General features: G+C 31.1%; 1 protein-coding gene, 1 non-coding gene and 1 pseudogene across 5 annotated transcripts; 2 read left to right on the forward strand and 1 right to left on the reverse strand.

The window, feature by feature from the left end:
• Window positions 1-2,399, reverse strand: RIPK (Protein kinase superfamily protein). The gene is made up of 4 exons (NM_126607.3): window positions 1,626-2,399; window positions 1,413-1,548; window positions 1,172-1,308; window positions 1-984 (listed from the first exon to the last, which is right to left on the reverse strand). The coding sequence occupies exons 1-4, from the start codon at window positions 2,031-2,033 to the stop codon at window positions 277-279; spliced, it is 1,389 nt and encodes a 462-aa protein (NP_178651.1). The 5' UTR covers window positions 2,034-2,399; the 3' UTR covers window positions 1-276.
• A 5,361-nt stretch (window positions 2,400-7,760) lies between these two features.
• Window positions 7,761-9,705, forward strand: AT2G00430. 3 transcript variants are annotated; one of them, NR_143618.1, is made up of 3 exons: window positions 7,762-7,855; window positions 8,148-8,617; window positions 9,552-9,705. It is a non-coding gene; the product is annotated as an uncharacterized misc_RNA (transcript). The 3 variants fall into 3 exon arrangements; NR_143619.1 differs by lacking the exon at window positions 9,552-9,705 and having other exon boundaries at window positions 8,148-9,110; NR_143617.1 differs by lacking the exon at window positions 9,552-9,705 and having other exon boundaries at window positions 7,761-9,127.
• An 873-nt stretch (window positions 9,706-10,578) lies between these two features.
• Window positions 10,579-11,484, forward strand: AT2G05950 (annotated as a pseudogene; the record flags this gene model as incomplete). Its single annotated transcript has 3 exons — window positions 10,579-10,792; window positions 10,910-11,113; window positions 11,351-11,484.
• Between the last annotated feature and the right edge of the window lie 2,489 nt (window positions 11,485-13,973).

The following is a 13,973-nucleotide window of genomic DNA, read 5'->3' on the forward strand; positions in this document are numbered from 1 at the left end:
AACGGTGAATAACGCGTCTTTCGTTAGACGACGAAATGTTCATAAACAAAAGAATATCATATTGGACCGCTCTTCTTGTTCTTGCTTTTGATTTGATCAAACAAAACAAAACAAAACAAAACAAAAAGACTTACAAAAAAACAAAGTAAGCTCAATTTTTCACAAAAAAAAATATAATTATATATTCTTACATTACGAAAAGACAAACGTATGAATTATTTACATTAGATTAAAGGAAAAAAAATGAATTTTAAGAGTTGGTGTGACTAGAAAAACTTAGTACCGTTCCCCACCTGCCTCACTTCTCAACGGCGAATTCACTCCATTTCTCAACGTTCTCCGGTGATTTTCCGTTGAATTCCTCGGCGACTTGGCCGTGGGAGATGGAGACTTGGTTGTCGGAGATGGAGACGACCGGGGATGATTACTTTGTTGTTGTTGATGATGATGATGATGACTACTCTTACGTGGCTTATTACCAACACGACCATCATCTTCTTTATTGTCCGGAGTGTTTGGCACCGTGTAAGTGAAAGTCCCCATAGGAATATCATTATAGTCTTTAAGATCATTGAGTATAGAGACGACGGCACTCATACATGGCCGGTTCTTGGGTCGATGGCTTAAGCATTGGTAAGCCAATGTTGCTGCTTTTCTTGCTCCTGTCTCTGAGTACTGACCTTCAAGTCTCGGGTCCATGATTCGAGATAGTTTACGTGGGTCATTGAGCATTGGACGAGCCCAGTCCACAAGGTTTTGTTCCCTCGATGATCTCTTTTTGTCTACTGATCTCCGTCCGGTCAAAAGCTCTAGCAACACAACTCCAAAGCTGTATACGTCACTTCTTGCTGTTAAATGACCGGTCATGATGTATTCAGGAGCTGCGTAGCCTTGTGTGCCCATCACTCGAGTTGACACATGAGTGTCGTCTCCTTCTGGTCCGTCTTTGGCTAACCCGAAGTCAGAGAGTTTCGCCGTGTAATCCTGAAAACAAGATTTGGTATAGGAGCTTCTTTAGAACTTTAGGAATTATAAATTGGAAAATAAGGGCTGATTGGTAACGACTGTTAATTTCGGTTGTAAACGCTTTTGCTGTAAGAAATTTGACTGTAAAAACTTTGACTGTAGAGACTTTAAGAGTAAAAATCGGGTTGGATTTTTTGTTACTTACGGAATCTAACAAGATATTGGAGGCTTTGAAATCCCGATAGATAACAGGATTTTCAGCTTCGTGTAGAAATTGAAGTCCTGTTGCAGCTCCATGAGCGATCTTCATTCTTGTTGACCATGGAAGCGAGGCAGAGTATCCTGAAAGATTAATCCAAAGTCGCTTAGAAACACTTGTCATAAGATTAGTTCCAAAAATATATTTATCTGAATAAGAAAACATAGAGAAAGAGAATGAGCCTTACTTCTGAAAAGTTGATTCTCTAAGCTTCCACGAGGCATGAACTCATAAACAAGAGTTCTATGTTCTTCCTCACAACAATAACCAATCAATTTCACCAAATTTTTGTGCTTCAATTGTCCCAAAAACATAACTTCCGTCTGAAAAGAAGATTAAATCCAATATAAGAAAAAAGACCAATTAAAAAAAAAGGAATATTTTTAGAAAAGATACTAACCAGCCATTCACGGTGACCTTGAAGACCTTCAAGATCAAGCAATTTAACAGCAACAGGCTGAGCTTTAAGACCAGGACGTAGCTTATCATCAATGAAACCCTTATGAACAGGACCAAACCCACCTTCACCTAGAAAATTGGTCGATGAAAAGCTTTGTGTAATGACTTTAAGCTCCGCTAGGGTAAACACATGAAGATCTGATCCGGCCAAAGAAATCGATAGATCTTCTGACAAAGTGTTGGAACTTGGATTGCTCATATCAAGTATCGATAGTCTTTGAAAAGAGCTCTGTTTCTTGATGACGTCATTTTTTCTTTTAGGTTTCTTTGAAGATGCCATTAGGGTTTCTGGATCTCCTAAACATCCAACGATTAGTGATCTCCATGAAACTTTCTTCTTCACCGCCATTGTTGTTGATTTTGTGTTTCTTTTCTTCTTCTTGTTTGGTTTGCAATGAGAGATGGAATGGTTTTTAAAGAAAATGAGAAGAAGACTTTATAATATAAAGTTTTATGTTATAAATATAATAACTCGGTTTTTAATGGTCACGAGGAGAGATAGAAGAAGAAGAAGACTTTATAGATTACTAATTTCAATTCAAATTCACCTACTACTACTACTATTGCTACTCCTTTAACACAAAGAAAAACTCATTCTATTGGGGTGGCTTTATATTGACATTGAAATAAATCACCCTAATTTTATAACACATGCTTATTTTATTCTTTGTTGATAGTAGTTTCTAAGAAAATTATTAACGAGTTGATTTTTTAGTCAGTGGTGGGGTGCTTCCAAAATTGTAGACGATGACAGCTTTTGCCCTCTTTCTCTAACGTGTTATCTTTTTACGTCAATGGACCATAAACATGTGATTCTGATGCAATGACGCCAAAAAGAAGTTTCTGATAAAATAATAATTTTGTTTAGTATTTTCTTCGAATTTGAGAGTTTGAGTATGAATTTAAAAGAAACAATAATAAAGCTATTTTGTATGTGTGCTTCTATTTTGTTTTCATCATTTTTAGTAGTTACAAGCTGGATAGGGTGGTGGTTTGTACCAGTCAAAATTGACTACTAGTTTTGGTAATAATCACACGATTTCAGTAAAAAAATAATAACATATTTTCATTTACGAAATTAAATATACAGCTTAAATTCTGTTAACTATTTGATGGAATCAAATTAAATAACCATCACATATTAATTCCCATGGAATATCCTTTAAGTTTTAAGCTTTACTAGGTGAGTGTCCGCGCTACCCGCCGGATTTTGTTATTTTTTTTTTTTTTTTAATATATTTAAAAATTATTATTCTTTTCTACAAATATTATTTTATAGGAGAGTTTGTATTATGAAGGATGAAAACTATATATTTCTTATTAAGCACTGTATATTGTTTGTTAATTTTTACTCATAGGTAAAAGTTTTGAGTGTGTTGATGAAACCGCATAATCCCGTGCTTTCATATATATGATTTAAAAGATGTATTCGTTAAATATACAGCATACATAAAACCTCTATAAATTAATACTCGATAAACTAATAATTGTATAAATTTTTTAATATATTATAAATGAAAATTTTGGTGAAATACGACTCTGCTATATATTTTTAGTTTACATTATTTCTAAAGTTCATTTTTAATATTTTTACTATATTCAAAATCTTTTTTGTTGTTTTCTATACATAATATTTTTTTATTAGTTGTAATTAGTTCTAAAAAAATAATAATTATACATAAGTATTTTTTTAAAACATAAAGTATTTAAAATTACAAAATTAGCCTAAAATATCTATAATTAATTTATTGATAAATTAATACATCGATAAATTAATAAAATTTCACGGTTCCAATATTATTAGTTTATCGAGGGTTTACTGTATCTCGATTCTAAAAAGGATAGATGGATAGTAATTGAAAATTATTGTTTCCTATCAAACTGTTATTAAAATTACATATTGTCTATGAAATTCTTCTTGTTTTAAACTATTTCCAATTTTACCAAAGGAACAATGGTCTAGTGATAGTATCTTTTGGATTACATATACTATCTACGAAATTATTCACTTATTCTTTAAATTGGAGTACCTAAAATCAAACTTTGGATACTAAGAAATATTATGAACTAAAGTTCTGGAAACCCCATGAATTATAAGATTTGTTTTTCCCATTATATTTTACTTTTTGTCTTCTAACTATTTTTTTTTTTTTTTAATAAAGAAATAGTTCAAACCTATGAATGCAGAGACTATCTTTTGTTGTAGTCCTCCTCACTTTTTCGAACTATGCAATGACTATCTTCCAAATAGAGACTTTGGGAGATTATCAGGAGTTTTGTGAACTTTTTTGGTTTAAGGTTTGCAATCTTTAGTTTATGGGGATGAACTACTAACAAGCTAAACATATATAACAATAGATCAACAACTAAAATTCTAATGTCATCATGCCTATCTACAAATAATTTGATAAACGATAATATTATTTAGAAAGAGTCAACTTAAAATATTACGATTCTAGAAGATTAACACTCCTCTCTTTCCCTTCTTCTCCAAGCAACAACATAGTCAACAAAATAGTTTGGTCAAAACTAAGAAAACAAATGAAAAATCATAGAAATTTACATTTCAACAAACACCTCAAAAAACAAAGATGAGAAAGAGAGTTTGGTAGAAATGCAATATATATATTATTATAGATAGATAGACAAATTTGTCGATCTTCTAGAAACACATCGTTTTTAGATATCAATAATTAGAAGAGAAAATAATATAATGAGAACAAAGGTGAAGAAAGATCTCTCCGCGTTGTCTGAAGACGGCGACTTATTCATCTCTCAACTATAATTAATATTTTGAGAGATTCTCTTTGTTTCAGTTTGAGTTGACATTTACTCGGTCCCACTTCTCATTTTTTCCATCAAGGCTTTACTCTATTTTTTTTTTTCATCCAATGATCTATCATAATCTATAATTGTGTTAGTCACACTTAGCCTTTGGCCTAGCTTTACTTTTTCTACTCATGTAAATATCATTTATATGAAAATTAGGTTTTACAACATATGTTAAACATATTCATATGATCCTTTGGCAAAAAAAAGTTAAAAACAAAGAGATCAAAAAAGTTATGGGAGAAATCTTGGTAGATGTTATCGCAGCTAAAATACCATTAATTTTCGATAATTGCGTCTGATTTTTTTAGAGGGATGATGTTTTTGATATCTCGATCAATATACTTTCGTCTAGTACTTCTATGAAGGTGTAGTTTTTTTAAAACTCTTCTTCAGTAATGTAATCTAAACCGTTTTCCGTTGTCGTAGATTTCTATCGTCTCTTTGGCCTTTGGTAAGATAATACATTAAACTTTTCTTCTATATGATTTTGATACCGCCGACTGTTGAAATGTTTTACAGTAGAGTTTAGAATTAATTGTAAAACATTTGATTTAGATTTCCTTTGTATAAGTTTTGGGTTTTTCTCCCTTTTGTTTTTTTGGCTTCGTATTGTGAAACATGTAATAATACTTTGTTTTCTTTTTGGTTGGACATAATCTCCGAAAATAAGCGATTTATCTTTTAGAATCTATTTTGTTGATCGCCAATTATTGTAAATTGTCACTAATTTTTTAGTCTATCTTTTTAGATCATAAGAGAGAAGCTACCATTTCTATTTTAATATCCTTTTCTTCATCCGTACGTATATCCACAACGACAAGTAGACAAAAATATGTTAAGTATTTGTATGTATCTTTTTTTTTTTTCTGTTAAGTATATGTATGTATATTCTTTTTTTCTTTTGTTAATATAAAATATATCATATATGTATATTCTTTCCGACCAAACTTTCTATCTTTGTTAGATACCTGTCTTTTATTTTTGTTTAATGGTGTGATTGGAGAGATACAATTGGATAGCAAGTAATCAATTGTATAACAATTTATCAAGAATTGTTAATTGTTATAGAAATTTGTTCCATTTTAAATTCATTTGAATATCTAATAAAGTATAAATATTCAAATGAAGTTGTTTTTGCTTTTAGTGCACCAAGTCTTCAAGTTCTTCCGGACCTGAGGAAGTTTCCATAATTCAAATATTTATAGCGAAGACACTTCTACATGTTGGGGTTAGAAAGAAAACCAACATATCATGGTTTAGTAACATGATTCTGTTTAAAGATTTAATTATTTATGTAATTATGTGGCTGAACTGAAGCAATTCATAGTCTATATAGAACAGCAAGAGTCGTGACACCCACATTAAGTAGTCTTGGTACTTGCCCAGCACAATATCAGCTCCAACATAATTTCTTACAATATTTTATTTAATTTATCTATGAAACCGTATTTAATTTTTGGGTTTCCTTTTTTGTACATGCACATAAATATAATATAAAATATATTTATGTGGATGTGAAATTCAGATTTGTGTATTAGGTTCTTGATGAAAATTTGATAACGTACGCATACATCAAAATCAAAATGTGTATTGAAATATACTAGCAAACGTATGTATTTAGTTTAATTATTTCAACGGGAATAAAGAAGATAATATCTAATTATAAGTTGTTTTTTTCCGTGAAAAAGACCCTTTCATGTTTATTCTTTTTTTTTTTTTTTGTTTATAGCATATATCACATCTACCCTCTATTACTTCTATTTTTTCCCCAAAAAATATTACTTCTAATTTACATGAACTTTTCTTTTCAATCATAAATTAGTATGATTTTACACGTGTATAAAACTATTTATGTCCCTTCAATAATGTTTGAGAGAGTTGAGATATGTGGTCGTGACTCGATTGGCCATGGACACCAATCTAGTCTCGCATTGTTCATTTGGTTATGGTCTTGTGATTATCTATGGCGTTTCCCACAAACCTTTTCCATCTTTTGGAACATATTTCCACCGGAATCTTCCTTCTTGAAATAATTTTTCAAAAGCTCTTATGCGTCAATCGCACGAGCCATCAATGACCACCAACTGGTCCGGGAATTCTCGACGTCTTCAAGCATGATTCCCTATTGGCATCAAAAGATTTTCCAAGTTTTGTAAGCTTCTCAAAGTCGAACATCTCTCCGGAAAACTCATTGAGCCTTTATCTTTATCTTCCTTGTATTGTTTTAGTTTCAGTTTGTATGAACTTTCACCTTTTGAGATTCTAATGGAATGAAAGTATTTTGCAAAAAAAAAAAAAAAAAAATTATTTATGTCTTAAATGTCTGTATTGACACTTCAATGGGTATGAAATATCAAATGACTTTGTTACAATTCACATTTCGGAATTTTAAACATGAGTTATTTAAAAATAAGGCATTTGTTTTAGAATAATATTCGGATTTAGGCATTTTAATAAATGCTTTTCGGATTTAGGCACTTTGTCCACGTGAGAAGACGCCTCTATCCTTGGTTCGTTGATGTCATTCTTCATCTTTCCCTTTTGCAACTTGAGAATTCACAGACAAAGAGATCGACTCATACTCTTAGATCCCTTCTGATAAGTTCAGTATCCTCTTATTGGGCTCTTATTGGACTAACTCGATTAAGGCTGAGAAGATAATATCTAATTATAAGTTTTTTTTTTCATGTTTCTCCTTTTATTTTTTTTGGTTATAGCATGTATCACCTCTACCCTCTATTACTTCTATTTTTTTCCCCGAAAAATATTACCTCTAATTTACATGAACTCTTTTTTAAATCATAAATTAGTATAACTTTACACGTGCATAAAACTATTTCTGTCTTAAATGTCTATATTGACATTTCAATGGGTGTGAAATATCAAACGACTTTGTTGCAATTCGTATTTCGGGATTTTAAACATTCCTTTTTGGGCTTATTGCCGAAATATGCACTATTTCTCAAATTTTTGAGATTTAGCAGTTTCGAAGTCATCTTCTACCTATTTGTATTAGAGATTGAGCAGTATAAAAAGATTACTTTTCGTCACGTAAAATGATATTCTTACCTTTCTATTTACTTTGCGGGTGTTTTTAAATTTGAATCGCATCTGACAACAAGTGCTAATGATTGCGTTGTTAACACACGCGTAGGCAAGATAAGGTAAGGGAAATATGTGGCTGAAAATTAAAGAAGCACAGATGGAGTGGATATATTAGTGGGTATAGGGTGTAGTGTACAATTAGAGAGACGACGAAAGAACAAACCCTAGCTTCATAGTTTCTGGAGAACCAATTTGAATCAGTGTTGAGAGGGTGGCGAAGTGATGAATCGGAAGGTATGATTCCGTTTTTGTTATAAGTTATATAACAGTTTAGTTGATTAAGTATGAAGATCTATTATAGTTGATTAAGTATGAAGATCTATTATAGTTGATCGCAGATCTAGTGTTGTTTATCAGAAATCCAATCTTGTTTATCGGAAATCCAGATCTAGTGTTGTTTTACCTGTAATCCGCTCTAGTAATCTGAGATCCATAGATTTATGGATTTTTGTTTGAAATCGAAAGAATTACTAATTTTTTTGTATCGTCTTCTTTAAGTGAGTTAATATTCCTGTTTTCGTCGTAGCTGGGAAGTGGAAATCTACGACAGAAAGCAAGTGGGATTTTATAATAGAAAATGATTGCTTCGCAAGGAGCATTTGTACATGTGCTGAGATGACTTTTACTGAATTACAAAGTTATATAGCTTCATTGTTTCACTTTGATGCGAAGACCTGGAAACAAAACTTGAGTTATTGGCTTCCAAAGCAGAGGTCAATCTTTTCTGCACGGAAAAGGCCTCCAGTCTGTTTGAATAACACCATGGCGTTGAAGAGCTTCATGATGGTTAAGGAAATGGAGCCACGTTTAAACTTGTGCCTCTCCTTTGAGGCCATGCAGGATGATGAACCCTAGAAACAACTTGTTTGTGAGCTTGGGGAAAGTTCTAACAATGGCAAAGACGACGCAACCATCCTTGAAAATGTACTTACTGAGTTCAGAATTGTTAAGGATAATGACTGCACCAACCAACTAGAACTTGATCTTATGTAATAGGTAAGCTCCAAAAGGCCACTTATTACTAGAACTATCATAGATGAGCTTAAGTATTTAAGAAGCGAACATGTAGGCTCATAGAAGGGCTCGAGTTTAGATACTTAGGTGAACCAATCAAACCTGATATTAATGCATGTTTATGATTAGAGATTTGTGGGCTAGCGTCGTAATCCTTAGTTATTAGGCATAGTTAGTAATGTGGACTAGTGTTGGTTGCTTTACTTTAGTGATCTGAGTTCTAGAACGGTTCGATAACAATCCTAATCATAATTAAATCTACTAGTTATCTAATTTTTGAGAATATCTCTAGACTTGACGCTTTTCTCCCTCTGATTTACAACTTGATATTTAATGCTTTCTTGTCTTTTTATCTATAATCTCTTGGTTTAGCTTAACTCGAAACCTTTGTCTATTATGTGATTGCATTGCAAGAAAACATGTGATATTCCAACAAATGCTTTCAATAATCGTATTTTGTTAAAAGTTTCTTACCGATATCCTATAAAATTGCAACAAATATTTTATTTATTAAATATTTATTGCAAATTTCTAATAAATTTTGGTTATGATAAATTTGTCACACACGCCGTAGGAAAATTGTTGAAATTTTCCAACAAATATGATATTGTTGCAAATTAGCAATAATTATTAAATTGTTGGAAACTATTAACAAAATATTTGTTAGAAACTAATTTGTTTGTGGGAATTTATTTCTAACAAGTTAATGACAAAATATTTGTTGGAAAATTGGGGAAAAAAAAAAAACAAAAATAAAAAACAATTACGGAAAAAAAAAACCAAAAATAGAAAAAACCAAAAAGAAAAAAGGAAAAAATTTTAGGGTAAATATGATTCATCTTCTTCTCATTTTCTCTTTTTTTTTTTGATGTGAAGCTTTACTTCTGAAAAAATTGAAAACTGTTTTCAATGACAGGACCAAAAAACAAAAATCGTGAGTGGATGTATAATTATATAGATGAAGGTATTGGAGAATTATTAAAGGAATTTAACGAAGGTCTTGTTGATTTATGCGTTTTGCTGCAAATCAAGAGATTCCATTAGAGTGTGGTAAGATGTATTATCCTTATTCTACTTGTGGTAATGAGAATTTTCTTCCCGTAGATTCTATTTGGAAGCACTTATATAGTCGAGGATTTACGCCTCAATATTACATATGGTTTTCTCATGAGGAAGATTTTGAAACTTTAGCAAATAGTAATGAAGATGATGAAAATCATGGGTTGGAACTTGGAGATAATCATATATATGAAAGTTGGCCAACTCTCTCCATATGATTGACACATCATCACTTTAGCATTTGCCATGTGTCTATTAAATAATTAATGTAAGCTTTTCAACTTCTAATTTATAGGTTAATTATATATTTATTATTTAATTTACATATTATTATATTTTACATATTTAATTGTAGTATTACTAAATTTATTTTAATATTATATGATTTTTCAATAAAACCATTTTAATAGTTTTCTCATACTCGAAATTTTTTTTTTCGTAATCCAAACTCAAAGTATGGGTATATAATAGTCGTGAATTACTTAATGATTTGAGTAAGTTATTCTCTGATATTTATATTTATATTCTCTTAAATTGATATTTAAATAATAAATCACTGAGGGTGAAAGATACGTAAGGAGTTCCATCGTCAAATTCTTAGGTTTCTAGAATCCAACACTACCCTCTGTTAAATTGGTTTAAGACAAACGTTGTTTATGAATTATGTGTATGATGCATTGTTGAGAATGTTGTTAGAAAAAAATATTTTTAATACTAAAAATAATTGCTTATTGCATTATTGAATGATTAGATAAATAAAAATTATATTTAAATTAAACAATATAAGAAAATCCAAAAAAACTGTGGCGTAGCGCGGATGATCACCTAGTAATAGTAATGAAGCGGAAGATAATATAACTAGAGATCCAACCGGTGTAATACCGATGGTAACAGATGCTTTTCACAAAACGACTGAAAGTGGAATTGAAGAACCAAACTTAGAAGCGAAAAAGTTTTTTGATATGTTAGATGCAGCGAAGAAACCGATTTATGATGGTTGTAAAGAGGGTCACTCTCGTTTATCAGCTGCAACGCGGATGATGAATATAAGAACAGAGTATAACTTGTCGGAGGATTGTGTTGACGCAATAGCTGACGGTAATTTGTATATTTTTATATTTTTTGTATATGATATAGTTTTGACGCAATAGAGAACAGATGGTAATTTGTATATTTTTTGCATATGATATTGTTTTTATCAAATTCAGTCTAAAGTTTTCTATAATGACATGTTTCTGTGTTTCAAAACTGTTTCGCGTGATGAGGTGACAGGAGAGCTCCCAGATATGGTTACTTTTATGGAAGCAACCCATAAGAGTAAGTCTGATGGTGTATTTGTGTGCAAAAAAGCTGAGTTGATCGCCAAAAAATGTCGAAACATGGAGCACCAAATTCTTAGTCAAAGAGACAATGACGATGGTAACACTTTGGACACTAACCATCTTACACAAGAAGAAATTGATGCTATTTACTAAGGGGTAAAATGCTGAAACTTCTATTATTTTTTTTAATTATACTTTATGTGTTTTTTTTTTAAAACCATACTTTATGTGTTGAATACTTTTTTCTTATGTGAATTGTAACATGCAATTTTGAAATTTCAGGAAGTGCAAGTGAAGAAAGGCAAAAAATTTGGCTATGGTTCAATTCCGGTAGCTGATCCTATTGTTGATGCATCTCCAAATTATGAAGAAATGTATCTTGAGACTCAAGAAAAGCTCCGGAAATTGGACCAAGTGATTGAGGGAATGATGCTGAAGTTTAAAGTGTTGATTTCTGGATTACTATGATGCAAAACAAGTTTTCAAATGAAGTTCCACCTTCCATGAGAGCAACAATGAACACCAATGATGGTCTTTGAATTCAATTAGTAATTTGGTTTCATTACGACTTTAAGCATTTAAGATTGTTTATCAATATTATGTTTGGATGTTTAAGTGTTTTGAGATTTTAAAATTTTTAATTATTATGATTTTTAATAATAATATTTATTTTTATTTTTATTATTTATTTTTATTTTTATTATTTATTTCGTAATTTTAAAATATTTTTATATTTTAAAATTATGTACAAATATATTTCAACAAAAAGTTGATAAATGGTTCATGAGACATTTTGTTTAGAAACTTAGTAGAATCTACATATACATTTTTACAGCAATTTTGTGAAATAAATCCTGGAGTAGGAACTTATTTACAATGGCTGTCATTAGCTTTTTAATTATTGTTTTTTTTTTGCAATAAATTAATTAACAAACAAAAACATTCCAAATATCTTTCAATCCCATATATCACGCAGATTTCTCCAAAATTTGAAGTAAATTTTGGTAACTATTTAAAACAAAAAATATTTGACAAACCAAAATACAATTGCAATCCCTTAAATTGAGCAAAATGTACCTAAATACATTTCTTATCAATTCACTAAATTTTATTTCTCCAAAATTTGAACTAGATTTCGACAACTATTTAAAACAAAAATTTGTTTGACAAACTAAAATACAATTGCAATCCCGTAAAATATTTATTTTAATTATATATTTAAATTAGCGGTGTACCGCGGGTTTTTTTACGGGACGGGTTTGGCGGAACGGTTTGGAAGGACGTTACTTAATAACAATTGTAAATTATAAAATAAAAATATTTTATAGATAAATATAATTTACAAACTTTTATATATACTGATTTTAAAAAAATAAATTGTCTCTGCGGTGTACCGTGGGTTAAAATCTAGTATATCAACATATTTTCAACGATTAATTTCTGATAAAATTCCAACAATTAAATAATCATAAGTTTTCCACAAATTTACAAGAAAAAATATCAATAAATTTTTAACATTTAAATTATCATTAAATTTCTATGAAGTTCCAACAAATAAGGCGTCAAAATCCTCAAAACGCGCGATATGATCCATATATTGTTCGTGAGATAAGTCATGGAAAAGATGTTGTCTGACAATAGCAAAGTAGGTAGGCTTGAGCTCGTAGTCGTTTCTCTAGAATGGGGGTGGTACGATCGCTGATCGATTAGCATAGAACATGTCAAGCCTGTTGAAATCCTAAGAGTACGTCGTGGTTCACCTGGTTGTTGCACATTTGCTTGTTGGTCAACTCGATTTGATCCGTCAAGAAGTTGAGGGTGTCGATCGACACCCATCTGGTATCGCTTGACACCTACGTCTACGTTGCGAGCAACGAGTTGCGCGTTGAGTTGCACCTGCTCCATTATCTGATCCTCATCATGGATGATTATGTGATCATCTAGTCTCTGTCCAGTGACATTATAGGCTTGTCCATCATCATCTCTCAAAACTCATTCTTCATTAGCTCTGATTTGTCCGTTAACCTTAGATGTTAATCTCTGAGCTTTGTGGTTGGTGCATTTTAGTTATCTCAAATCAAGTGTTGATAGGTTGATTAGGTCCTTATCTTATGTTATTCGAGTTGTAAGTCTAGACATGCACCTGAAACACAAGAGAGAGAGAAGAAACAAAAAACGCGTTGGTATCGAAAGAAAGAAAATTTAGACAAAAACTCTAAACAAAACCTAATGGTCATTCCCAAGAACTTCTGCAACGGCGCCAAATTTGATGTCAGTCAAATTAACCTCAAGCACTCTCTCAAATAAAAGATCTATTGCAGTATTTTATGGTCGAATTTCACAAAGTTCTTTTGTTCACACAGAAGGTTGTAGTCTCAAAATTAAGCTAAATCAATAGGTATTAGAAAGTAAAAGAAAACAAGAAAGCAAGCAGCATGTTTAATTGATGTAAATTCAAATGATTAAAGCTTCGGTTTTAGGGATATTATCAGGAAATAAATGACTAATAGATCTAGCTATGATTAAGATTGTTCTCAAACCGTTCTAAAACTCAAATAACTAATGTCTGGTCGACCAACTCTCGTTTCATCAACTAACTATACCTATTAACTAGGGATCCCAACCCTAGTTGTAAATCACTAGTCCCTAAACATGCACTAAGATCAGGTTTGATAGTTCACTTAAGTATAAAAATCAGACCTATCCATATTTAAATACTAAAGCCCATCTATGATATAGTTCAGGTAATAGGTGCCTTCTCGAATGCTACCTATTACCCTTAGATCAAGTTCTAGTTAGTTACTCTAGAACTACCATTAAAAACAAATCAAGATGAAGAACTCTAAAAATAATCCTAACATGTTATCGATCTATATCATCTAAATCCCTAAGGAGAAACTCTAAACCCAACAAGTAGATTGTTTAGACATGATCATAGAAATAAAAACATGTTTGAA

This window comes from Arabidopsis thaliana, chromosome 2, assembly GCF_000001735.4.
Source record: "Arabidopsis thaliana chromosome 2, partial sequence".
Classification (NCBI taxonomy): Eukaryota; Viridiplantae; Streptophyta; class Magnoliopsida; order Brassicales; family Brassicaceae; genus Arabidopsis; species Arabidopsis thaliana.